This window comes from Olea europaea, chromosome 12 (assembly GCF_002742605.1).
Source record: "Olea europaea var. sylvestris chromosome 12, O_europaea_v1, whole genome shotgun sequence".
Classification (NCBI taxonomy): Eukaryota; Viridiplantae; Streptophyta; class Magnoliopsida; order Lamiales; family Oleaceae; genus Olea; species Olea europaea.
In genome coordinates, this window is record NC_036248.1 from 21347994 (window position 1) to 21372796 (window position 24803).

At 33.9% G+C, this 24803-nt stretch overlaps 2 protein-coding genes across 2 annotated transcripts; both read left to right on the top strand.

The window, feature by feature from the left end:
* The first annotated feature begins 1522 nt into the window (after positions 1 to 1522).
* Positions 1523 to 4526, top strand: LOC111407030 (putative expansin-B2). Its single transcript, XM_023036368.1, has 4 exons — positions 1523 to 1732; positions 1972 to 2084; positions 2994 to 3187; positions 3981 to 4526. The coding sequence occupies exons 1-4, from the start codon at positions 1549 to 1551 to the stop codon at positions 4312 to 4314; spliced, it is 825 nt and encodes a 274-aa protein (XP_022892136.1). The 5' UTR covers positions 1523 to 1548; the 3' UTR covers positions 4315 to 4526.
* Positions 4527 to 13801: 9275 nt separating this feature from the next.
* On the top strand, positions 13802 to 18925 carry LOC111406057 (2-haloacrylate reductase-like). The gene is made up of 5 exons (XM_023035247.1): positions 13802 to 14053; positions 14778 to 14919; positions 15403 to 15623; positions 17801 to 18058; positions 18374 to 18925. The coding sequence occupies exons 1-5, from the start codon at positions 14012 to 14014 to the stop codon at positions 18686 to 18688; spliced, it is 978 nt and encodes a 325-aa protein (XP_022891015.1). The 5' UTR covers positions 13802 to 14011; the 3' UTR covers positions 18689 to 18925.
* The last annotated feature ends 5878 nt before the right edge of the window (positions 18926 to 24803 follow it).

The window sequence follows — 24803 nt, forward strand, 5'->3', positions numbered from 1 at the left end:
TTTTAAAAAATTGTAGGGCTCGCCCCCACTTGTTTCTTGCCTGGCAGGAACCTGTACGTGTAAAATCTCTCTTCTTAAAGACACAAAGTCTCCATTATTGATTCAAATAAGCCCTTATTTGACAATCATTTTTTCAGAACTCTTTATTTTTTATATTCATTTTCAATCACACATTCATATAATAAAATATTTTACATATAAACCCAATTCTTTTTTTTAAGAACACATTCTTCAAAAAATCACTATTAAAAACATTATTTTCACTCAATTTTTCTTTATAATGGCTATCAAACGGGCTAAATAAGCCGTGACCTCTAGATATGTTACTAAATGTTTAGTAAGCAAGACTGATAGTCTAATTGGGTATTGCGCTTCAAGAGTTCAAATCCATTGCCCTTTTAATTTCATTTTTGACATAGACGTATTCATTTTTCTTAACAAATAAGAATACACAACAATTTTTGGTACCTCAGCACATTATATATCTTGGCTTCTTCCCACTAGCTAATAATAGATAATTTGTCGAGGTATCAAAAATTTTGTGAAAGGACAACCATAAGAACTACAAATTTCAACTTGCACTTTGTAATTGCACTAATCTTACAAATAGACTTCAGACACAATCACGATAACCCTTTTGCAAGTCCCTAACTCTACCTGCAGATATGTTATTGCCTTGACTTATTCATGTTTAGTAAAGCTTATATTATAGTTTTAACTAGTTAAACATACTTTCTATTCACACATTTTGTAAGATCGCAATTACTATTCATTTATTATCCATTAATTTCATAAAACTCAAGCATATAATTACTTATAAGCACTGCCAAGATATTTAAGCAAAGTCACATGCATTTTTTAAATAATTAATTAGTCAAATACAAATTTATTGTGCTTAATTTCTCGAGTTAGTCAAGCTGTAATCTTGATAGAGTAATGTTATTTGGCCTAATTGGTGTGCACCAGTTTAGGTGGCATTAATGTGACATTAAATGATATGTAAAATTAAATAATTCATTTAATTTCATATTTCATTCAGCCTATCATCAAGCGCCATCTAAAATAGGGTTATAACCCCATTGGGGCTGCATAGCATTATTCATCTTGATAGGAATAGTTCTCTTTTTTAGCTATGGTAGTGTTCATGAATAAAATTATTAACACATTTATAAGATTATTAGTATTGAGTCCCACGAAATGTATGGTTAATAAATGCGTAGTAATTGTAAATATGTGGTTGAAATCAATTCCCAAATTAGTCAATCTGCCATCTTGACAGGAATAATTCACTTTTTTTTTTTTTTTTTTTAGCTAGGTAGTCTTCGTATAAAATTATTAGTAACTTTTTAATAAGAATAGTATTGGGTCTCAAGAAATAAATCAATAGTAGTTGTGAATTTGTGGTTAAAATTAATGTTTGAAGTTGACTCAATAAAGAAAATAGTAACTTTTAATTTGACACGAACACATGCTATAAATGCTTGTGATAGTGAGTATTGAAGAAGCACCCGTTTATCTTGCCTTGAGTGGTGACTTGAAGCTCAAAAAATGGCAAGTTTATCCCAATTCTCCTTTTCGCATATGCTTGTCTTCATTCTACTTGCCTTCTTTTGTTTCTCCAACCTGTGCTTCTGCTTCAAACCCAAACATTTCAATCTATCCACTCAAGCTGTGCATTGGTCATCCGCCGGCGCTACTTGGTACGGTAGCCCTGATGGTGCCGGAAGTGACGGTATGTCAAAGATTAAGTTTAAATAAATCCATTTGTTCGTCCTCCATACCAACTCAAACTTTTAAATGAAACGATTCAATATCGTAATAAAAGTCCTGAGTTCAAGTTAAGGTTCTTCTCATTTACGAAATTTGTGTACATAAAATAAGCGTGTTGATTTAAAGCGGTAAGGTAGTCATGGTGTACGAATAGCTTATGTTTAAGTATACTAAAGAGTGACATAATATCATTGCATGCAGGAGGAGCCTGCGGATATGGAAACATAGTGTCACAAGCACCATTTTCTTCTCTTGTCACTGGAATTGGCCCATCCCTCTACAACTCAGGCAAGGAATGTGGAGCTTGCTATAAGGTATATACAAATCACCCAGTTCTATAAAAACTTTCGAGATATATTTAGTACACAGTATTAGACTGGAATGAACGATAAGCACAACCGTGTTAAGTTTTTAATGCATTTAACATTTTTCTTTCCTGTTGTCAATTCAATAGTGTGGACTGTACCTAAAACTTTCAATTAGCCAATTATTAAATTAGGGAAAAGATAAATATATTTATACTATAGTTTTCAATAACTGGACTACATTTTAATTACATGAGATGCTCATAATTTTTATACGCTATCACATTTATGTCTTAAACTTTTTGACATGATAATCTTATTATCAAATTAATATAAATTGTTCCTGATTATAATTTCTCTCTAAACTTTTCTTTAAGATAGAGTAAAAGGACTCACTTTCTCATAATATTTTTGAATAAGCAAAACAAATAATACTGGATTATACTATTTGTACATAAAAAATTTACATAAAGAATTACATAAAATGAAATGGAGGAAAAAGATTTGTTGAAAAAGTTGATTGTGTTTCAAACTGATAAATGATGGCGTGACATGTGGTATTATGTAATTCATTATGTAAAATTTAATATACATGTAACAAAGTCCAATAATACTACATAATGTGATTAAATATTTGACATTCATTTTAAAGTATGTTAACAACATTTTTGGACGGAGACCAAAATTAAGGACAAAATTTTCTTATCATTAATGACAAAAAAGTTATGAATATAAATTTGATAACGATAAAGGTTAATGATCTTTAATATAATTAAAATAGTGTATTTAAAAAAAAAAAAACACATATGATAACCATCCTTAAGAGAAATAATGACCAAGTTAAAATAATAAAATCTAATATTTATTGTTTTTGTCATTCTTATATGTGTAATATATTCATGTTCCAATAATTGTTAGATAAAATGTACAAAGCACCCGATGTGTTCCGGCAAACCGGTGAGGGTCGTTATCACTGATTTTTGTCCCGGAGGCCCATGCGCATCGGAATCAGCTCACTTCGATCTAAGTGGAACAGCATTTGGTTCCATGGCCATCCCGGGTGAAGAAAATAAACTTCGCGATGCAGGAGTATTACAAATTCGATATGCAAGGTAAGTTGACGGCCTATTACCACCAACGACGATGCAAGAAAATTTCAAAATGGCTAACATTTTATTTCGAATATGTTTCAAAAACTAAAATACTTTTCGAAAACTCTAAAAAGGTTTCAAAAACTTGAAAAAAAAAAAAACGTTAATATTTTTTATTTGGATTAATCTTGTTGTACATTGGCTTCTACATAAGGGTGTTCATCAACGTCTCGACATTGGTCGAGGCGCCTGTGGGCCGGGGCGTGATGTCCATAATGGACATCCTTATATAGAAGTCAATGTACATGTAACATCTTTCTTTTTATTTTTAAAGAAATCATAATTTTAAAGAAACTATAAATAAAAAATATAGATAGATTGGAATGGTGGTCATTAACTAGGAATACAATTGACAGCGGGCTTTAACTTTTTATAAAAAAAGCTAACAAATAATTTAGAACTTTTTCCAGTGATAGAATGAATAACTTTTAATATATATGCCATAATGCATCGAGTTAATATCTTGATTTGACAGTTCGAATGGTTCTGTAATTTTTAATATTTGATTAATGTTAAATTTTTTTTAAATAAATTATTGAATTATAATGACTATCATATATATTTTCTCTCGTTGTTTTGTGTCCTTTTGCCAACAAAATAACTCTTCCATATATCATGTCACATTTTGGTCTGGTCTATGCATAAACTATCAAGCATTATTCTCAATTCCTAAAAAATGGAATTAATGTTCTCGTCACATTTAAAAGTTAAAACCCTTAATATCACGACTCCGCCTTGATCATTTTTGTGGTAGGGTTGCGTGTGATTATTCGGGGAAGACCATCATGTTCCATGTGGATCCGGGGTCCAATCACGAGTATTTCGCGGTGGTGGTCGAGTTCGAAGAAGGAGATGGAGATCTTGCTAGGGTTGATCTGCTGCAAGCATCAAGTGAACCTGATGAATGGTGGGAGATGAATCAATCATGGGGTGCAGTGTGGCAATTGAATGCTGGTACAGAATTGCATCCTCCATTTTCAATCAGGTTGACATCTCAATATTCTGGCCAAACCCTGGTGGCGAAAAATGTAATTCCGATTGGTTGGCAGCCTGGTGCTACTTATAGATCCCTAGTTAACTACCTTTGATTATATAATACATAGTAATAGGTGTTTTCACTTTTCATCAGTGCATATTAGAGCATGTTTGGTTGTGCTTCTTTTAAAGAAGAACGAGTTTTTTTTCTCGACAATACTGTCACACTTGATACTTACCCTGTCGAGAAAAGCTGCTTTTTATGTTAAGCCAAACATATGTGCTCTTAATTGTGTGAATGCATGAGAGATGTCTTTTAATGTCATTTATGGTTTAGAGTCGACGTTGATTATGTTAGAATTTCAATGGTCAATAAACTCTATTTTATTATTATTAAACCCCAGTTTATTTCCTATTTTTTCCTATTAAAATGAAAAGTATGATCGTTATCAATCACATCAAATTATCAAATTTGAATTTTTATCTCTTGTGTAGTATCCATAACAATTATATTTTTCATTCTCATTTTTACAAAAATGATAAACAAAAGCCCCCTAAATAGTTTATTATATTATAATTTTAGAATCGTCTATTAAAAAAATATTTTTTTTTCAATTGACAATTTTCATGTAAAACAAAGCCAAACGAACACCAAAAGATAAATGATTTTTTTTTTTTTGGCAATGGAAACAAATTTTGTCCCCAATACCAATAAATTCTATCCCTTTAATTGACAATTTTCATGTAAAACAAAGGCAAACAAACACCAAAAAATATGTTTATTTCAACATTTTTCAAGTGAAAATTTATACAAATCAAACACAATAATTTACAATTCTCAGAAAAATAATTTTTAGGCAATTCAATTTTCTGGAATTATTTTTCTAGACAATTTAATTTCATCTTTACAATCAAACAGATCTTAATAATCAATGTATCAAAAGTTGAATTTGGTCGTAAAAATTATTGAACAAATAAATTAAAAAAACAAAATTTTAAGGTGGACCGACTAGTCTGTGGTTCCTTAAAATTTTTCTATGTCAGTCTTTTATTTGGAATATATTACTTATACATAATGCGGTATAAATAAATGTGTCCACCCTCCTCACATAGAGGAGAACTCACTTTCAATAAAATATAATTTATTCGAAATGGGCCCCCTTCATGTGTGAAAGGTGAACACCATTATGAATACCTTAATGTACGTATAACATAACTCCATTTATTTGCGAAAATAAAATATCTCCAGCAAAAAAATTGTTAATATGGGGATGCTGTTATGAAAAATGACTGTAGTGCCCTTGTGGCATATGTTGCAAATTTCCATGTGGTCAAGTAGCCGACGATCATGCTTAATTTTCTAGTGTATCCTCGGTTTCTTCTTATTTGGGCATTTAGTAACAATTTTCTCTAGTGTCGAAACAAGAAATATGTCAAACAAACCCCGTAAGGTAATTAGTAACTTTATAACTACTCAAACCTCATCTAAAACTTCAAAATTTCAACCAACCAAAGCAAGACTTCGCTACACTTTAACCAAATCAAGAATCAGAGTATAAAAGTATTTTCAAGAGATTCTCTAAATATAAGATACTCTCTATTTTAAAGAGTTGATTATTAAAAATAAATTTTAAGAGACTATTCATTCTAGCTTTTATAATGATTACATTTAGGCCATGTTTGGTACTGATTTAAATTGGATTTTAATTTAAGTCAAAGTCAAACAATCAATTTTAACTACATATTTTATGAGACCCACAACTTTTCAATCACATATTTCAAAAACTTTTATCAAAATATTCTAAAATTTTAATTTTTATCCCCCACCAAACAAATGCTTAATAAGCCGCGGGTATTAATGCTTAAAATTCTAAATTATTCAAATTATATTCGAATTAATTGCTCATTGACATATAAATAAAATATGATGAAAAATCTGATATATATTTATGGTATAAATATAAAATGTGAAAGAAAGAATCAAATTAGATAAAGTGCCAAAGTGGTGGGAAATGTGACATTTGTGTGGGACGTCAGGGGTTCGAGTCACTCTCCACGCAGATATTAAAATGTCTTGATTCGGGCCTTGGGCTCTTAGGCTTCCTTGACTAAAATAAATGATTTTTTCTTTATTATTTAATGGGTAAAACTAGCCAGTATTTTCTGACTGTTTGTTTTTGTAACAACCCACTAACAACCATTAAAATACCCACTACTCAGTCATTAAAATTCTGCATTAACATGGTAAAGACTGTTACTTCCATCTTGTCTATATAAACCCATATCTCGTTTTGGGAAAAAGACACACAAAAAGAAAATAGAAAAATCATCTTGCATCAATCCTCCTTTTCATATTCTGAATTTCTTATATTCGGGTTTTTATATATATTCTGGAGTACAATTGAGAATTTTAGAAAAATCATTCGTGATTGCTGCACAAGTGATTTACGATCGCTGTATCTTAGGAGTGATTTTCCACGGAGGTTGCAGCAATTATCGACGGACAATTTCAATTTAGGACATCGTGCGGTCACGAGACTCGATCGGACGATAAGTTTTATATTTCTGCATTATATTGTTTTGTTCACTACTGCAACTAATTATTCTATTCCAACAATCTAAAGTGAAATTTTCTTTATAATTAGTTGACATGTCTACCGTAGATATATCTGTTTCTAAGTATTCTGAAAAGTCTGAGTTTTTTGATGGAAAGAATTTTAAGAGATGGCAAATGAAACTGCGATTTTATTTGACAACACTTAAAGTCATTGATACTATTGAATCAGATAAACCCGATTTTACAATTGCTGATAATCCTACTGATAAGGAAATCGAGCATTTAGCTAATTGGGAACATAAGGATTATATGTGCAGAAATTATATTTTGAATTATTTGACTTTTGATCTGTATGATGTTTACTACTCGTGTAAATCTGTAAAAGAGCTATGGAATTCATTAGAAAAGAAATATGCTACAGAAGATGCTGGAACCAAGAAATTTGTTGTGGGAAAGTTTCTAGATTTTAAAATGAATGATGTTAAAACTGTGGTTAGTCAAGTTGAAGAATTGCAGATTATAATTCACGAAATTATTGCTGAAGGATATAAAATCTGTGAAGGCTTTCAAGTGTCAGCTATAATTGAAAAATTGTCATCTTCTTGGAAAGAGTATAAAAATAGTTTGAAGCATAAGAGAAAAGAAATGTCCTTAGAGGATCTGATTATCAGGATTAGAATCGAGGAGGACAATAGAATGGCAGAACGTAAAGAAAGGCCAGACTTTGATACCAAGGCTAATCTTATTGAAGGAAGTTCTGGGACTAAGAAACTAATTGGAAATTTTACAAGGGATCAGAATTTTAAAGGCAGAAACAAAGGAAAATAATTTGTAGGAAAGAACAATCGGTCTAAGCCCCAGTTTAAAAATAAAATTGTTGGTGACTATTTTGTCTGTGGTAAACTAGGTCACCTTGCAAAGGATTGCAGAAATAGGAAATGAAAAGCTGTAAAGCATCAGGCACATGTGGTAGAAGATGGGAATTTCTCTGCTATGGTGACAGAAGTGAATCTAGTAAGCAACATGACAGACTGGTGGGTAGATTCTGGAGCTACCAAGCATGTTTGTTGGATGAGAGGTGCATTTTCTTCATTCACTCTCGCTAGTGATGGAGAATGTCTGTTCATGGGCAATGCTTCCTCCTCCAAAATCGAGGGGAAAGGAACTGTGACGCTTAGATTTACTTATGGAAATATCCTTAATTTGAAGGATGTCCTTTATGTACCTGATATTAGGAAAAATCTAGTGTGTGGATCTATTTTAGTCAAAAAGGGTTTTAATATTGTATTTGAAAGTGGTCAAGTTGTACTGTCTAAGGGTGGTTCCTTTGTTGGGAAAGGGTATGCAGATGAGAGTCTGTTTAAACTCAATGTCTCTGTGATTAACAATAAAGTTAGCTCTTCCGTTTACTTGTTGGATTTTTATGATTTGTGGCATGCTAGATTTGGACACGTTAATAAAACTTCCATTAAAAAATTAATGACTTTGGGAAACATTCCCAAAATCGATAATTGTCCAAATTCAAAATGTGAAACGTGTGTTGAATCTAAATATTCTAGAAAACCATTTCCTCGTGTTGATAGGACTACTTCGGTCTTAAGTTTGATATATTCTGATTTATGTGATTTAAAAGGATATGTTACTCGTGGTGGAAATAAATATTTCTTAACTTTCATTGATGATTATTCTCGATATTGTTATATTTATCTACTTAAGAGTAAGGATGAAAGCTATTTAAAATTTATTTCCTATAAAACTGAAGTAAAAAATCAGCTAGACAAAACTTTTAAAGTTTTAAGATCTGATAGGGGAGGAGAATATATAGGAGATTTTGATAAATTTTGTGTTGAGAATAGTATTATTCATGAGACTACTTCGCCTTATTCTCCCTAATCTAATGGTGTAGCTGAAAGGAAAAATCGAACCCTTAAGGATATAGTCATATCAATGCTAAGCTCTTCTGGATTACCTTTTAACATGTGGGGGGAAGCACTTCTTACTGCATGTTATATTCTTAACAGAATTCCTAGTAAGAAAAATAATAAGTCTCCTTATGAAATATGGAAGGGTAGAACACCTTCATATAAATATCTTAAAGTGTGGGGGTGCTTAGCTATAGCTTCTATTCCAGCACCTAAGAGAACTAAACTTGGTCCGAAAACTGTTGATTGTGTTTTTATAGGGTATGCTTTTCATAGTAATGCCTACAGATTTTTAGTCGTTGACTCTAAAAATAATTTGATTGAAAAGAACACAATATTTGAAACGAGAGATGCTAAATTTTTTGAAAATAGATCTCTATTTAAAGAAAAGTCTGAAGGATGAAGCAGTTCTTTTAGTATTCCTCCTAGTGTTAGAGAGGAGCCATCTAAATTAGAAGAAGCTGAAATTAGAAGAAGCAAAAGACCTAGGACCACTACTTCTTTCGGTCCTGACTTTATAACCTACTTAGTAGAGGATGATCCTAGTACTTTTGGTAAAGCTATGTTTTCACCAGATTCTATATTATGGAAGGAAGTTGTAAATAGTGAATATGATTCAATTATATCTAATAATATTTGGGAGTTAGTGGACTAACCTTAAGGATGTAAGACAATTGGGTGTAGATGGTTGTTTAAGAAAAAACTTAAATCTGATGGTTCGATTGATAAGTATAAAGCAAGACTTGTAGCTAAATGCTATAAAAAAAAGAAGGAGTTGACTTCTTTGATACTTATTCACCCGTTACTAGGATTACTTCTATTAGGATGTTAATTGCAATTGCCTCACTGTATGATCTTATTATACATCAAATGGATGTCAAGACTGCATTTTTAAATGAAGACTTAGAAGAGGAGATTTATATGGATCAGCCTGAAGGATTTGTCGTAGAAGGTCTTGAGGATAAAGTATGTAGACTTAAAAAATCCCTTTATGGCCTTAAACAAGCTCCTAAGCAATGGCACGAAAAATTTGATACATTTTTGACATCAAGTGGTTATGTGATAAATGAAGCAGATAAATGCATATATAGTAAATTTGAAAATAATTGTGGTGTGATAATTTGCTTATATGTTGATGATATGCTGATTATGGGAACTAGTTTAGATGTGGTTAATAAAACTAAGCGGTTTCTGAACAAGCACTTTGAAATGAAAGATTTGGGTGTTGCTGATGTTATTGTAGGAATCAAAATAGTAAAACATTCTGAAGGAATTATTTTGACCCAATCACATTATGTAAAAAAAGTGTTTAAGAAGTTTAATCAATACAACTGTATTCCTGCTAAAACACCTTATGATGCAAGCCGTCATTTGAGAAAACATTCAGGTCCTAGTGTTTCCGCTTTAGAGTATGCTAAAGTAATCGACAGTCTCATGTATCTCATGAACTGTACAAGACCTGATATAACATATACTGTCGGTAGAGTTAGCAGGTATACTAGTAATCCTAACAATGAACATTGGGATGCTCTCTTTCGAGTCTTGAGGTATTGGAGATACACTCTAGACTGGGGAATACATTATACCAGATTTCCTACTATACTAAAGGGATATTGTGATGCTAATTGGATTTTCGATACCAATGAAAGTAAATCTACAAGTGGATATGTATTTACATTAGTAGTCGGTGCTGTTTCTTGGAAATCCACTAAGCAAACCTGCATTGCTAGATCTACTATGGAATCTGAGTTCATAGCTTTAGATAAGGTAGGTGAGGAGGCTGAATGGTTAAAGAATTTTCTTATGGATGTTCCTTTGTGGTCTAAACCATTTCCAACTATTTCAATACATTGTGACAGTCAAGCAGCTATCTCAAGAACTCAAAATTCATCCTACAATGGAAAGTCTAGACATATTCGTAGGAGGCACAATACTATGCGTCAGCTGCTTAAGGATTGGATTATAGCTATTGACTATGTGAAATCAAGTGATAACATTGCTGACCTATTAACCAAAAGATTGGCTAGAGAGCTAATTCAACAAACATTGAGGGGGATGGGGCTAAAACCTATTATTTATTAGATCACCTATAATGGAAACCCAACCTTGCAATTGGAGATCCCATGGTCAAGGTTCAATGGGACAACAAAGTTATTGGAGTGGTCTGTGGGGGTACTACATTGGATTTATTCCAAACCCCTCCCTATGATGCGCAGTACCAACTGTATAGATTAGAGGATGAGCTAATACTCTTAATGCTTACTATAGCTGATATTCAGTGGGGTGTTTAAATACAGTGCACTCTTGATAGTAGCACCTATTTGAGTGTGGGATGGGGCCGCTTCATATGAGAATTGAGGCAAATTCTCTAGAGCACTCAAAGAAATTGGGAAAGTTCACGGCTGGAATGAACACAACCGCGAGAACTCAATGATTGTTCTAGAAATCATGTGTGTATTCTATTGTCTCAGTTTGCAACTATAATTGTAGAGTTCAAGACGTAGTTCACTCTATAGTTAGTAAGCTCGATAGAATATACAAAGCCAAGGTTCAAATCGATAGACACCTAAGCCTGCATGATTTCTACCGTACTCCAGAGTAATATTTTCATTTATCTTATTTCTTTCATGTGGAGGATTGTTATATATTTATGGTATAAATATAAAATGTGAAAGAAATAATCAAATTAGATAAAGTGCCAAAGTGGTGGGAAATGTGACATTTGTGCGGGACGTCAGGGGTTTGAGTCACTCCCCACGCAGATATTAAAATGTCTTGATTGGGGCATTGGGCTATTAGGCTTCCTTGACTAAAATAAATGATTTTTTCTCTTTATTATTTAATTGGTAAAATTAGCCAGTATTTTATAACTGTTTGTTTTTGTAACAACCCACTAACAGCCATTAAAACACCCACTACTCAGTCATTAAAATTCTGCATTAACATGGTAAATACTGTTACTTCCATCTTGCCTATATAAACCTATATCTCGTTTTGGGAAAAAGACACACAAAAAGAAAATAGAAAAATCATCTTGCATCAATCCTCCTTTTCATATTCTGAATTTCTTATATTCGGGTTTTTACATATATTCTGGAGTACAATTGAGAGTTTTAGAAAAATCATTCATGATTGCTGCACAAGTGGTTTACGATCGCTGTATCTTGGGAGTGATTGTCCACGGAGGTCGCAGCAATTATCGATGGGCAATTTCACTTTAGGACATCGTGCGGTCACGAGACTCGATCGGACGATAAGTTTTATATTTCTGCATTATATTGTTTTGTTCACTACTGCAACTAATTATTCTATTCCAACAAAATCAATATTTTTTTTTTGAAAAAAATTACAATAAAGGATTAAAAATAATATCATTGTTGGGAGCTTCAACATTGTTCCATGTTAGCTAAAGAGAAAATTTAAAATCTAACAATTGTGATCAATTTCGTCCTGGAGTCAATTTCCCTTTATGGAAATTACACACCAACAAGGTTTTTAAATATCACTATTCCTAAATTAGGTGAGAAGTTTAATTAAGAAAAAATCAGGTAATTAATATATAATAACAATATTATAAAAGTAAATAAATTTACATACCTCCGCTCACCAAACCCATCTCTCTACCCAATAAATCAATTTCAATGCACTTTGTGACTCTTCACGATGCAACCACTTCGACGAATCTCGACAATGCACCCACTTTGGCTACTATTAACGATGTAGTGGCGACACTTCTTCGAACTAAGCACTCAGCGCTGCTTGCCGTGACCATCGACGCATTGAAATGTTTGGTGGAGTCTCGAATGTAATGACGACGTCGGTGTAGCAGCGGCTCTCACGTCTCACCTCTATCTCTGCAGCAATGTCACCGCAACACACAGAAAAAAAAAGAAAAAAGAAAAAAAAAGGGATTTTGTACAATCTATGGAAAGACAATTTGGAGAAAGAAAATCTAGGAAAAATATGCTACTACCATCGTGGTATCACAATTTGTGCTTAGCGAACATCAATGGCCCATCACCGTTGCTTCTAATCTAACAGTGGTTGATCCACAGGGGCTCAACTCTATTATTTCCTTCTCGCTCTCACTCTCCCTCTTTTTGTCTTATTATTTCTGAGTTTAATTTCCCTAATGTTATGGTGGTTTATGTGGTCGATGGTTGCTGTAGTGATTTTTTTTCCGGTTGTTGTGATGTGTGCAATTGTTGTGATGGTGGTTTATTGGTTGTTGTGGGTGTGGTGGTGGTTTTGGAATTGTGGGGTTGCAATGGTGAGCTGTGTAGTGGTGGTGAGGTGGTGGCGGTTGTGGAGAGTTGGTGTGGTTGTGATGGTGGCGACTGTGACGATGGCAATGACAACGATGGTGGTGGTAGCTACAACAGCAGTAGAGTGGGAGGAAGAGTGTGATCATTATTTAAGTGTTGTGACCATTGGTTAATTTGTAAGCTAAAAAAAGTGTGATTGTGATTAAATTTGGAATCGTGACGATTATTTGGTAAGTTAAATACTTCGATAATTTGTGATTGAAAAATAACTTGTGACTAATTAATTTGACAACTTATAATCATGAAATAAATTGTGACCTATAAAATTTGTGATTGATAAATAAATTGTGACATATTAATTTTTTGATTTGTGGCCGATAAATAAATTGTAACTTATGTAATTTTTAATCTATGACAATAAAATAATTTGTGATCTATAAAATTTTTTATCTGTAACCAAGAAATAATCTGTAATCAATTAATTTGATAATATGTGATCAATAAATAAGTTATGACCCATTTATTGTATAATCGGCCATGCTATATATACAATTGGGATTGACAACCGACCCTCGATTAACAATCACACACATGGGAGACGATGAATAAAAAAAATCATAGGCCTCCCTCCTATGATGAGGTTGTCAACCGGGGTTATTAACGTCGATTGTACAATTAGCAAAATTTATTGTATAATTGTGTTCTTAATATATTTAATTAATAAAATATTTTTGATTATTTATTTATCACCTGAAATTTGAATTTTGAAACATAAACTTTTTGATATGTGATCTCGAAATTTTTAAATTGGGCATGAAACTTTAATACAGTTGTGATTTTTTCCCTTTCCCAGTTCCACTTGAACGGTTGAACCCACCAATGCATCCACCGTAGCCCGTATAGATGTACATAGCTACAGACATGGGGAGTGTCATTGTCTTCTACAAAATTCTTTTATCTCTGCGCTTATAATCAAAAGATTCTCCCGAAAAAATCTTCTTGTACTTATAATCAAAAAGAAAGGCAGAAGCAAAACCTATTTGCGCTTGCAACAGCAGCACTGAAAATGGTTAAAGCCATTCGGGTCCATGAACTTGGTGGCCCTGAGGTATCCCATTCCCCCCTCGTATTGTGGTAATTTATTGCTACATGTTATAGCCTTTTTTTACTATCAAGTATGTGATCAAGGAATATAGGTTTTCTGATTTCTGTCTGAGGGGATTTTGGCTTTTGGGTATTGTTTTGGGTTGATCATTTAACCAGTTTACTAAATTTTTTTATTGGGTCAATTATATGTTGAGATTACTTTCTTACTACGTGAACTTGTAGTGATACTGCTTGGCGATTAATGGCTTAGAATAGGAACTTGGAATTGTGATTTTGGCTTGCAGAGAACAAATTTGAATTAGATCGGTTTATGTAATTCTAATTTTAAAGCCCTAATTCTGTAACGCCAAACGTAAAGCGGCAGTTCTTGTTATTCCTGCTTTGCATTCAAATGCAGACTGTAGATCTCCAGAAGGTCCAATAATAAAATTAGCAAGAATATCTTGAACCCTTGTTGAATTGTGATCGGCAGTAATCTTTTTAAACTGAAAAAAAAGGTCGCAAATTGGAAAAATCACCCTTGAAGGATTTCCTAACTCAAAACTATATTGTTGTGTCTCCTTGTTAAATTCATATTCTCTTGTTGCCACTATGACTTGATTTCTCTTCTCTTATTCCTACTTCTAGACCCCAATTCATAGGATAGAAATATGGTATTAGTTACTGTTATTGCTTGTGTTTGAGTACAAAAGAATTTATGCTTACAGTGTATTCCTTTACGATAGGTCCTAAAATGGGAGGATGTGGAAATAGGGGAGCCAAAGGATGGAGAGATCAGAGTGAAAATTAAGGCCATTGGACTTAACTTTATCGATGTATATTTTCGGAAAGGGGTTTACAAAGTTTCTGCAGTGCCTTATACACCAGGTTTGATGTTATCTTGTTTGCTTTCTTTTTTACTAGCACAGCATAATGTGAATTTATGTTACTGGAATTCCTTCTACAATTGTGGAAGATTATTTAGAATAAATCCCTCTGACGAGTTTTATTATCATGAAAATTAGTATTTAGATGAACATGACAGATCTTCGTAATTGAACTGGAATTGATTCTTTATGTTGTTTAAAACAAAGCAATTAGACAGGTTCTTCATGGTATAAGTTTATCTCAGCTTGAATTTCAATACAATCTGTCAAGTTGTTAAGTGCCTGATGTTAATTTTCTCTGTATTTGCTTAACACGTCAATACCATAAGTATGCATTCTCAAGTCACGACCAAAGGTTCAGATATGAATCAAATATCCACAAACTGAAATTATGATACCACTGCCCTTTTATTATCATGTTCCTTAACGCTAAAGGCCATTTACCTTCACTTGATGACTGAAAGCTAATATAAATTTGATGCAGGTGTGGAGGCCGCTGGTGTTGTTAATGCAGTGGGTCCTGGGGTAACTGGAATAAAAGTTGGAGATCTAGTTGCTGCTAATGTAATGGGTGCATACGCTGAAGAGCAGATCCTTCCTGCAGAAAAAGTGGTTCCCCTTCCTTCATCTATTGATCCTATTTTAGCAGCATCCGTCTTGTGTAAGGGAATGACTGCCCAGTACCTACTTCGGCGTTGCTTCAAAGTATGTCTCAAAATAAGTCGCTGATTTCCCTCTTTCCGTGTAGGCCTTGTGTGTGAGGAGACCCTATTATCACTGCAGCTTATTAGATGAGTTGTTATAAAATATTTACATATCAATGTAGAGTAGCTTTAAATACATCTATTTATTCACTTAGTAGAAATGGGTTCCCAATCTATCCAAAAGCTATCATTCCTGTTGCGCAAAAGTCTGTTAAGTAAGCAATATTAAAAGGACTAGCATAGGGTTATGAAAATCCTCGAAAAGCGATTGGGCGCATTGTATGTGCTAATTGGCCACTTTCATTCTTGATACTGTTTTTATATTGAATTTTCCATTATTTAATTGTGTATTATTCATTTTTCGTACCTATTTCTCATTGCTTCTGTCGAATTCCAGGTCAATAATAGCAAAACCTTAGGTGCTCCATTTTCTTTTCCCCGTTAAGGCTGAACCTAAACCCATGGTCGAGAGATAATTGTCCATACATTGATAAGGTATGTATGGATTTTTGAGATGAAAGAAGCCATGGTGGTCCCCCTGTCTATATAATAATAATATAAAAAAGATTTAATGAAATGTCTCATGTTCTCCAAAAACTTACACCGACCCTACCCCTCCACCCCAGTGCCGCCGGCGATTCCTCTCCCCACCTGCTGCCTGCGGATCCTTCCCCTTCTGTAATCAAATTCGTGACCCAAAATCCAGCCAATATACATACTGAAATCTCGAAGCTGTAGTGGTGGCAGCATGGACTACACCAAAAGACGAAATTGATTCTTAGTTCAACACCTCAAAAACCAATAAACTCCTACCAGATTTACGTGAAGAAAATGCATCTGTAGGACCAAGACTAGATTTACATTAAATACATATATACAACCAAATTTCCATGAATTGAATGCATATAGGTGCGTGTCAACTGGTTTAAAATGCATATTTGCGTTAATTAATAATTTTTTTTTGGAGGATTGACCATAACTGGATTATTGTGTTTTTTGATATTAAGTTGGAATGGGAAGAAGGGGGACTGCCCCTAGTGGCGATGAGTAGTGGTGTGGGGATCCAAAAATCATAGAAGAAGGGGGGCTTGGGGTAGGGGTGGGACTTACAAGTTATGATAGAGGAAGTAATGATCTGGGATTGGGAATGGATATGGAGGACACGGTGGGGCTGGGGCAGGGGACACGGGAGCACAGATAGTGGTGGTGTTGGTGGCGGCCCGGCATTGGCCGCCTGTTTGTGTTTGAATTGGCTGCCTGAAGACAGGTAGTTGTGTTGGCTGCCTTGGTCATCCGTAGAGAGTAGTTGTGGTGGTTGCATTGGCCGGGTTGAAGAGTGGTGGTGTTAGTTGTCTTTTTTCCTTCCGATTGATTTTCTATTTATCCTATATTCACAATTTCAAATTATATGTTTTTCCATTTTTTCCCTCAAGAAATGTGACACGAGACTCCTGTGTTTCATAGTTATATGGACGGTTTCCGTTTATTTGGACCACAGTGCTACAGAAATTATAGGATGGGATTTAAATGCCAAAATAATAGATTGTGAACCAGTTTGCAACTGCTTCAATAAGTTGGAACAAATGCTTCAATTTCCCCTAAATCCATGGGCCTGTTACATTATAGCCATTATCATGGTCAGCCTGTTAAATCCTAATCGATATCGTTATTATCCTAGCTAGGTATTTTTGCAAGAAGGCTGCAATTTTTATGCGCACACTTGGCTTTATAAAGTCATAGTTCAACTTCTAGGTTTTATTTTATTTTATTTTTTATTTTAAAGGGGATCAAAAGATTTCACCCCTTCCCTCCAAAGAGGCTCGAACCCTGTTATTACTTGAGCTAGGCCTTGGCCTTAGTTCAACTTATAGTTCAATAAGATGATTTATGTAGCAGAGACTGTTTTCTGATTCAGTTTCTGAGGATAAAGTAGAAGCAGAGTCTTCTGCTTAAAGATAGAGCTTTTAAGTGCTTATAAGTTGTGTCCTACAGAATTAGTGTGTAAAAAGTAAGTTTGACCAACTTAATTAAAATTAAAGCTTTGCCAAACATGCAATAAATATACGCTGCACACATTGGTAACTGAATCACTAGTGATGCAACTCTGTTGATCACCTCTTCTCATGTTGCAGTTTTCTCCTGCTCTTCACGTATCCATTATGTTTTTTAATTGTACAGGTTGAACCAGGACACACAATCCTTATTCATGCAGCAGCAGGTGGAACTGGATCTCTACTGTGCCAATGGGCAAATGCCCTTGGTGCAACAGTTATTGGAACTGTCTCGACTAAAGAGAAGGCAGCCCAAGCCAAAGATGATGGTTGTCACCATGTCATAATTTACAAAGAAGAAGATTTTGTTACCCGCGTCAATGAGATAACTTCAGGCAAAGGAGTTGAAGTCGTATATGATTCTGTTGGAAAAGATACTTTCGAGGTAATGATATCACTGTAAGTTACATTGTGACAGATAGTTATAAATGACAATCAAACAAAAGAATGAATGCAGTGACAGAATGTTTGTGTCCCTATTTGGTAACTTAGAGTGTATAAACTTGCTTTGGAAGCCTTCGTTTATTTTTGATAGTGTATATTGGTATGATACACTTACTAGTTGTTTAATTGTATTTACTGACATCATCTTTGGCCAAGCTTACTAAAATTCTCTTGGCAAAGCAGAACCTTGTAATTTACTATTACTTCTTTCTAAGCTTCGCCTAAGATACTCTGTAACCGGGAATTTTGTGAATAGGGATCATTGGCTTGCTTAAAGCTTCGTGGATGCATGGTGAGTTTTGGCCAGTCATCTGGTACACCAGACCCGGTGCCATTGTCAGCTATTGCAGTAAAATCTCTGTTCTTGACAAGGCCTACCATGAAGCATTACAATGTGACTCGGGACGAATTGCTGGAAGCTGCTGGAGAGGTATTTGCCAATGTTGAGTCGGGTTTTCTGAAAGTTCGTGTAAATCATACATACCCTTTATCTCAGGCAGCGCAAGCACATGCTGATCTCGAGAGTCGAAAAACATCTGGATCTGTTGTACTTATACCGGATGGATGTTGAATAGTCGTTCGAGGAGCAAGTGATAGTGATGCTCCTTACTGTTTAGTGGCTAAAAGTTCATGTTTTATACTCTCAAAATTGTTTTCTGCTTCTGTATCTTTGTGTGTGTGTGTGTGTGTGTGTGTGTGTGTGTGTGTGTTTTTGTCTTCGAAGGGACGTAATTCGGGTGTTATGAATTCGGGATTACTATTACTAAGATTGTCAAGTTCTAAATAGAAAAGCTGCTGAATTTGTAATGTCCAATTTGTATTGATAAAAAAAATCGTTGGTTATGAGTTCAATATATTTATATCGAGGAAGTAGATCATTGCATGATACGCAGAGGCTTATGCGCCCATATTATGGAGTTTGCTTAATTGATATCAATAGGGTCAACTAATTGGTCTTTTGGTGGGGGCAATTGAAGAATTCAATAACGAACAACACTAATAAAGAAGTACACAGAGACTTGCGCGGTTTGGTGTCATTGTGGCAAACTTGCATTTATGGAAGAAGAGAGGAGATTCTATTGTATTGTATTTATGTTTGGAGCTTATAAGGACACGCATATAGTCATATTACATTAAGGTTGCCTTGTTAAGGATGAAGTAATCAAGGAATGAAGATAAACAAATCATGAAAATATTTCAATTGTCATCATTCAAATCACCAAAACATATTCTCCAATATTAGCAAATATCCTTAAAATATCTCTCTTCTCCAACCCTCCTCAAGTTGGTATGAAAATGTTGATAGAGCTCAACTTGGAAAATTTCTCATGAAATTTGGTAAGAATCAACCTTTGGTGAAAATATCAGCTAATTGATGGCTATTACGAACGAAGGGAGTGCAAATAACCTTGTCTTGGACCTATTCTCGTGTAAAATGACTATCAACTTTAACATGTTTTGTTTGCTCATGAAAAGCTGGATTTAAAGCAATATGGATAGCTTATTGACTATCACAGAATATCTATGTCGGTTGTGATGAGCTAAATCCAAAATCTTGTGCAAAAGGTAAAGCAAAATAGTTTCACTTCCAGTGAAAGTCATTGCCCAATATTCAACTTCAGCAAACGTGCAATAACATTATGCTTTTTACTTCTTTATGTCACCAAATTCCCTCTAATATAAGAGCAAAATCCTATTGTAGGTTGTATGTCAACTGTAGAGCCAGCCCAATTAGCATCTATATATGCAGTAATAAAATATTGACCTTTCTTATACATCCATACACCTCTTCTATATGATCCATGGAAATGGTGTAAGGTTCGATAAACAACATCTACATGTGCAGCTTGTGGAGAATGCATAAAACGGCTAACCAAATTGATAGTATATGAGATGTCGGGTCAAGTAATTGTGCGATAAATTTTTCTATCCTCCAATCTTTGAAATTGACCAAATGAGATGATGAGTCATCATCAAGTGTTAATTTTAAATTACGCTCTATAGGCATCTGAGCTAACTTGGCCCCTAATTGTCAGTAACAAATCCAACATATATTTCCTTTATTTGAGACATATGCATTTCTTTGAGTATGTAATCTCTTGTCCAAAAAAATACTTCAAAATTCCCAAATTCTTAGTAGAAATGGAGCAAGAATATTTTCTAGTCTTGATATTTCAGCGAAATCATCACCAGTAATAATTATATCATCAATACATATCAAAACAATAATAATACCAATCATACCTCTTTTCATGAACAAGAAAGAAGTAACATTTCTCATCTTTAAACTACTCTTGACATGAAAATGACAAAGTTTGGCCTACTATGCACGAGATGATTGTTTAAAACTATTTATGGATTTTCTAAATCTACATGTGCAATCACTACGACCTTTTAATGGATGATGCGGAGGTATACTCATGTAAACATCTTACTCAAAATCACTACGTAAAACGGTAATCTTCATATCTCTGTGAAACAATTTTCAATCTTGTTTGACTGTTAGGGATGAAAGAACAAAAAAATGTGTTCATTTTGACTACAAAAGCAAATGTCTCCTTATAAGTAACTCCATAAGTTTAGGTGAAACCTCTTGCAATAATACGCACTTTATGTCGTTTGGAAGACCCATCACTTCTATACTTGGTTTTATAAACATAAGGACACCCAACCGCATTCTTTCTTGGAGGAAGTTTTACAATGAACCAAGTTTTGTTGTCATTGAGGGTTTGTAACTCTTTTTGCATTGCTTGTTTCCAAAGAGGAGAGGAATTTGCTTTTCTAAAATTCTTCAGCGAGTAAATTTAACCAATAATCACTGAACTTTACACTTGATTACTACTTGCTCACTCATCTTTCACATATTACTGAATGCTCACTCATCTTTTCATATAATTACTCATTCATCACTCGTCTCTTCAAATAATTGGGCGACTTTTACGACAAATTTTCGACAACTTCCGACCACAAAAAATGTCGAATTTTGATATCGTTGGAAAGCCCACAATGTCCTCTTCAATTACCATCCAAAATCTCATTATAACTCCAAGGGATTCGATCGAAAAATTGCCTTAAAAGTTGCCCAAAAATTCTGAAAATCTGCCCAGATTTTCAGATTTTTTGGACGACTTTTAAGGCAATTTTTCGGCAACTTTCGACCATCAAAACTATCTAATTTTGATACCATTGGAAAGCCCACAATGTCCTCTTCAATTACCATCCAAAATTTCCCGATAACTCCAAAGGATTCGATCGGAATAAACTCACAAAGTCAGCATCCCGAATTTTGTCCAGATTTTCGCCTTTTCAAGGTGCTGATTTTGTGGGTTTATTCCGATCGAACCCTTTGGAGTTATGGGGAAATTTTGGATGGTAATTGAAGATGACATTGTGGGCTTTCCAATGGTATCAAAATTCGATAGTTTTGATGGTCGAAAGTTGCCGAAAAATTGCCTTAAAAGTCGTCAAAAAATCTGAAAATCTGGGCAGATTTTCAAAAATTTTGGGCAACTTTTAAGGCAATTTTTCGATCGAATCCCTTGGAGTTATAATGAGATTTTGGGTGGTAATCGAAGAGGACATCGTGGACTTTCCAACGATATCAAAATTCGACATTTTTTGTGGTCGGAGTTGTCGAAAATTTGCCGTAAAAGTCGCCCAATTATTTGAAGAGACGAGTGATGAATGAGTAATTATATGAAAAGATGAGTGAGCATTCAGTAATATGTGAAAGATGAGTGAGCAAGTAGTAATCAAGTGTAAAGTTCAGTGATTATTGGTTAAATTTACTCTTCTTCAGCTCTTGAGTTGAAGACAATGAAGTTAAAAATTCTAAACGAAATGAAGGTACATTGGAGCAGTGGCGGATCTAAATGGTGGCAGCTAGAGTGGGCGCCCTAGCTAGATTTGCCGGAACTGTCTGGAGCCATTTTTTTGTTGGCAATAAATTAAAGTTTTAGGTTATATTGCTGGTATTCAGTTTATTTTCAAGTGTTTCTTGTGGCTCACTTGGTCAGACGCTGAATGTATATAGTGGAGGTCCTTGGTTCGAAATTTTTTACCAACAAACTATTGTGCAATAATAATTAAATACAACAATTTTTGCCAAAATTCAAGAGAGTGGGGGACAAAACAAAAATTCGAACTTGTAACCTTTTGTTAGATATAGTATAAACTTCACCGCCATGGCGCCCATTGACTATTGACAATAAGTTTTACAAAATAATATTTGTCAGGTTCTATCTGTTGTAATGCGAGTGCAATTATAAAGATTCGAATCCATGTTCCTCCTTTAAAATATACAAAGTTTGGCAACAATACCATTAGATAGTCTGTTTATTCTTATAACATAATTACATATGTTCAATTTAAACAAAATAATTGTTAAAATTTAAACTTTAGGCTTTATTTGATTCCTATTTTTTTTTTCAAATACATTTTTTATCTCTTCTTTTCAATCACATATTTTTTAATAAAATAATATTATATGCAGATTCAATTTTTTTTTTTAGTCACACATTCTCCATCAAGTCACTATTACAAAATCCTTCTTCTTCTTCTTCTTCTTTTTTTTGCAAGAAATTGGTATCAAACGAACTTTTAATAATTTATTGTGGTTAACAGTAGATAGTCAACGAACGTCCATGCTGACTCAAACTCTTAGATTCGCCCTTGCATTGAAGTATGATAAATAAGCATGTATGGAATGACTTACAACTGCATAAATAACAAAATCCTTTCATTTTTTCGAAACCTTGGATATTCTATTTGACCTTCATAATTTTGACTTCTTCTAGAGCATCTAACACTTCATATTTGGAATGTCTGGTACGTCATGAATAGATGCCCATAAAGAACATTTGGTGTCTCCATTGACTCCATCATGTTTGGTTCTCCCATACCAGAGTCTACAGTTGCTCTTAGCTTCGATAGCCTCTCCAATATTTGAAGAAAATGTCCACACAGTGGGAAGAAAAATGGATCATTCAAACTTTCCTCCTAAGGTAAATTTTTGTTTGGACTCTGTGCTGAAAAATATAGTTGATTCTTAGCAAATCTCACATCCCATGATATAAATAGCTTTTGAGACTAATGATTATAGCAAGCATATCTTTTTTTTGTCGAAAGATATCTTAAAAAGATACACAGGGTGGCACAAGGGATGAGGTTGTAGCAATGCAAGCTTTGGTGGTGCACATAACAAACACAACCAAATATTTGAAGGTGAGACATGTTAGGTTTTCTCCCTTTTAAGTCTTCCAATGGTGATTGAAAATGGGATTATACGATTTAGAAGCCTATTTATCAAGTACGCAGCTGTTAGAACTCTATATAACAAAAATAAAAATAAAAATTCGAAACATTCATTTGTAGCATGAGAGCTCTTGTAGTGTCCAAAATATGTCAATTCTTTCTTTCAATCACTCCATTTTATTTAGTCATGTCAACACAAGTAATAGATGAATAATGCCTTTATTTGCAAAGAAAAGAAGGAAGAGAATCCATTGCATATCAAGTAGCATTATCCGAATGAAAAACCTTGATTTTACTATCAAATTGGGTGACTTGAAATGGAGTAAACTGCATTCATACACTTTTAGTAACTAGATCCAAGTGGCACAAGAAAAATCATAAATAAACAAGACAAAATATTTAAAGCCATCGTATTAATCAATGCAACATGGACCCGATGAATCGTAATGGATTAACTCAAAAGATTTAACAGACAAGAACAAAGAATTACTAAATGGTAGATGAACTTGCTCGAAAAACTGACAAATATCACGAACATGTGTTTCAAAAGACATGCATGTAAACAAAAAGATAAAACACGACTAGGAGGATTTCCAAATTTGATAATATGATTTTCTAACATGGCACTATTAAGAAAAGTAACAACAAGTGATTTCAAAGAATAAAGCCCATGTGAGTAAACACATTCACTAATCTTCTTCAGTTGATAATGAAGGAATTACACATGCATTTGAACTAGGAAAACCCAAAAAATAAAAAAAAATCAATTTTCTCAAATACACAAACAAGAAGTAAAGTACCAGTAGCAATTGAAACAATATGTTTGAATGAATTTTATGAGAAATCACTCAAAGTTGTAGCATCATTTTCCATATAATCAGTGGAACCCAAATCAATAATCCATGCATTCAAATATATATATATATATAAATGAAGAGAAATATGCTTGCGGTTATCAAAGACGTTAGTATTGGAAGAAGGAATTGATTCTTTTGGACAAGGATGAGTGAGTTATTGAAGAAGTTGGTGTTGGGAATCTACTTATGCATGCACAGCGGAATTTAAAATAATTTTCGATTCCCACCAAGAATCGCCTTTGTGTTTAGATAGAAATTGTGATAAGATTATACATTTTTCAGATCTACAATCCTTTTGCTTTTCTTTTCGTTCCACAACCTTGATTCGCCACCACAGCTGTCCAATTGTCCAGCCTCCAACGGTGATCCATAGAGAGAATATGATTGCAGCCTCTAGGGTTTTCTCTTGTGCCAGCAAGAATAATGAAAATCATAATGGACCTCAAACCCTAATTATGTATTTATATAAACCCAAACAGGCTCGGCCCAGTCCGGTCCAATAATTAATTAATCCAATTAATTAAACCCGGTTCGTGAATTAATTAATCCAATTAATTAATTCGAAAATATAAATAA

Coding starts and splice junctions, on each gene's coding strand:
- LOC111407030 (XM_023036368.1), top strand. CDS start 1,549: ATGGCAAGTTTATCCCAATTCTCCTTTTCGCATATGCTTGTCTTCATT. Junction 2,085..2,993: donor AATGTGGAGCTTGCTATAAG/GTATATACAAAT, acceptor AATAATTGTTAG/ATAAAATGTACAAAGCACCC. Junction 3,188..3,980: donor TTACAAATTCGATATGCAAG/GTAAGTTGACGG, acceptor TTTTTGTGGTAG/GGTTGCGTGTGATTATTCGG.
- LOC111406057 (XM_023035247.1), top strand. CDS start 14,012: ATGGTTAAAGCCATTCGGGTCCATGAACTTGGTGGCCCTGAG. Junction 15,624..17,800: donor TACTTCGGCGTTGCTTCAAA/GTATGTCTCAAA, acceptor TTAATTGTACAG/GTTGAACCAGGACACACAAT. Junction 18,059..18,373: donor TTGGAAAAGATACTTTCGAG/GTAATGATATCA, acceptor TTTTGTGAATAG/GGATCATTGGCTTGCTTAAA.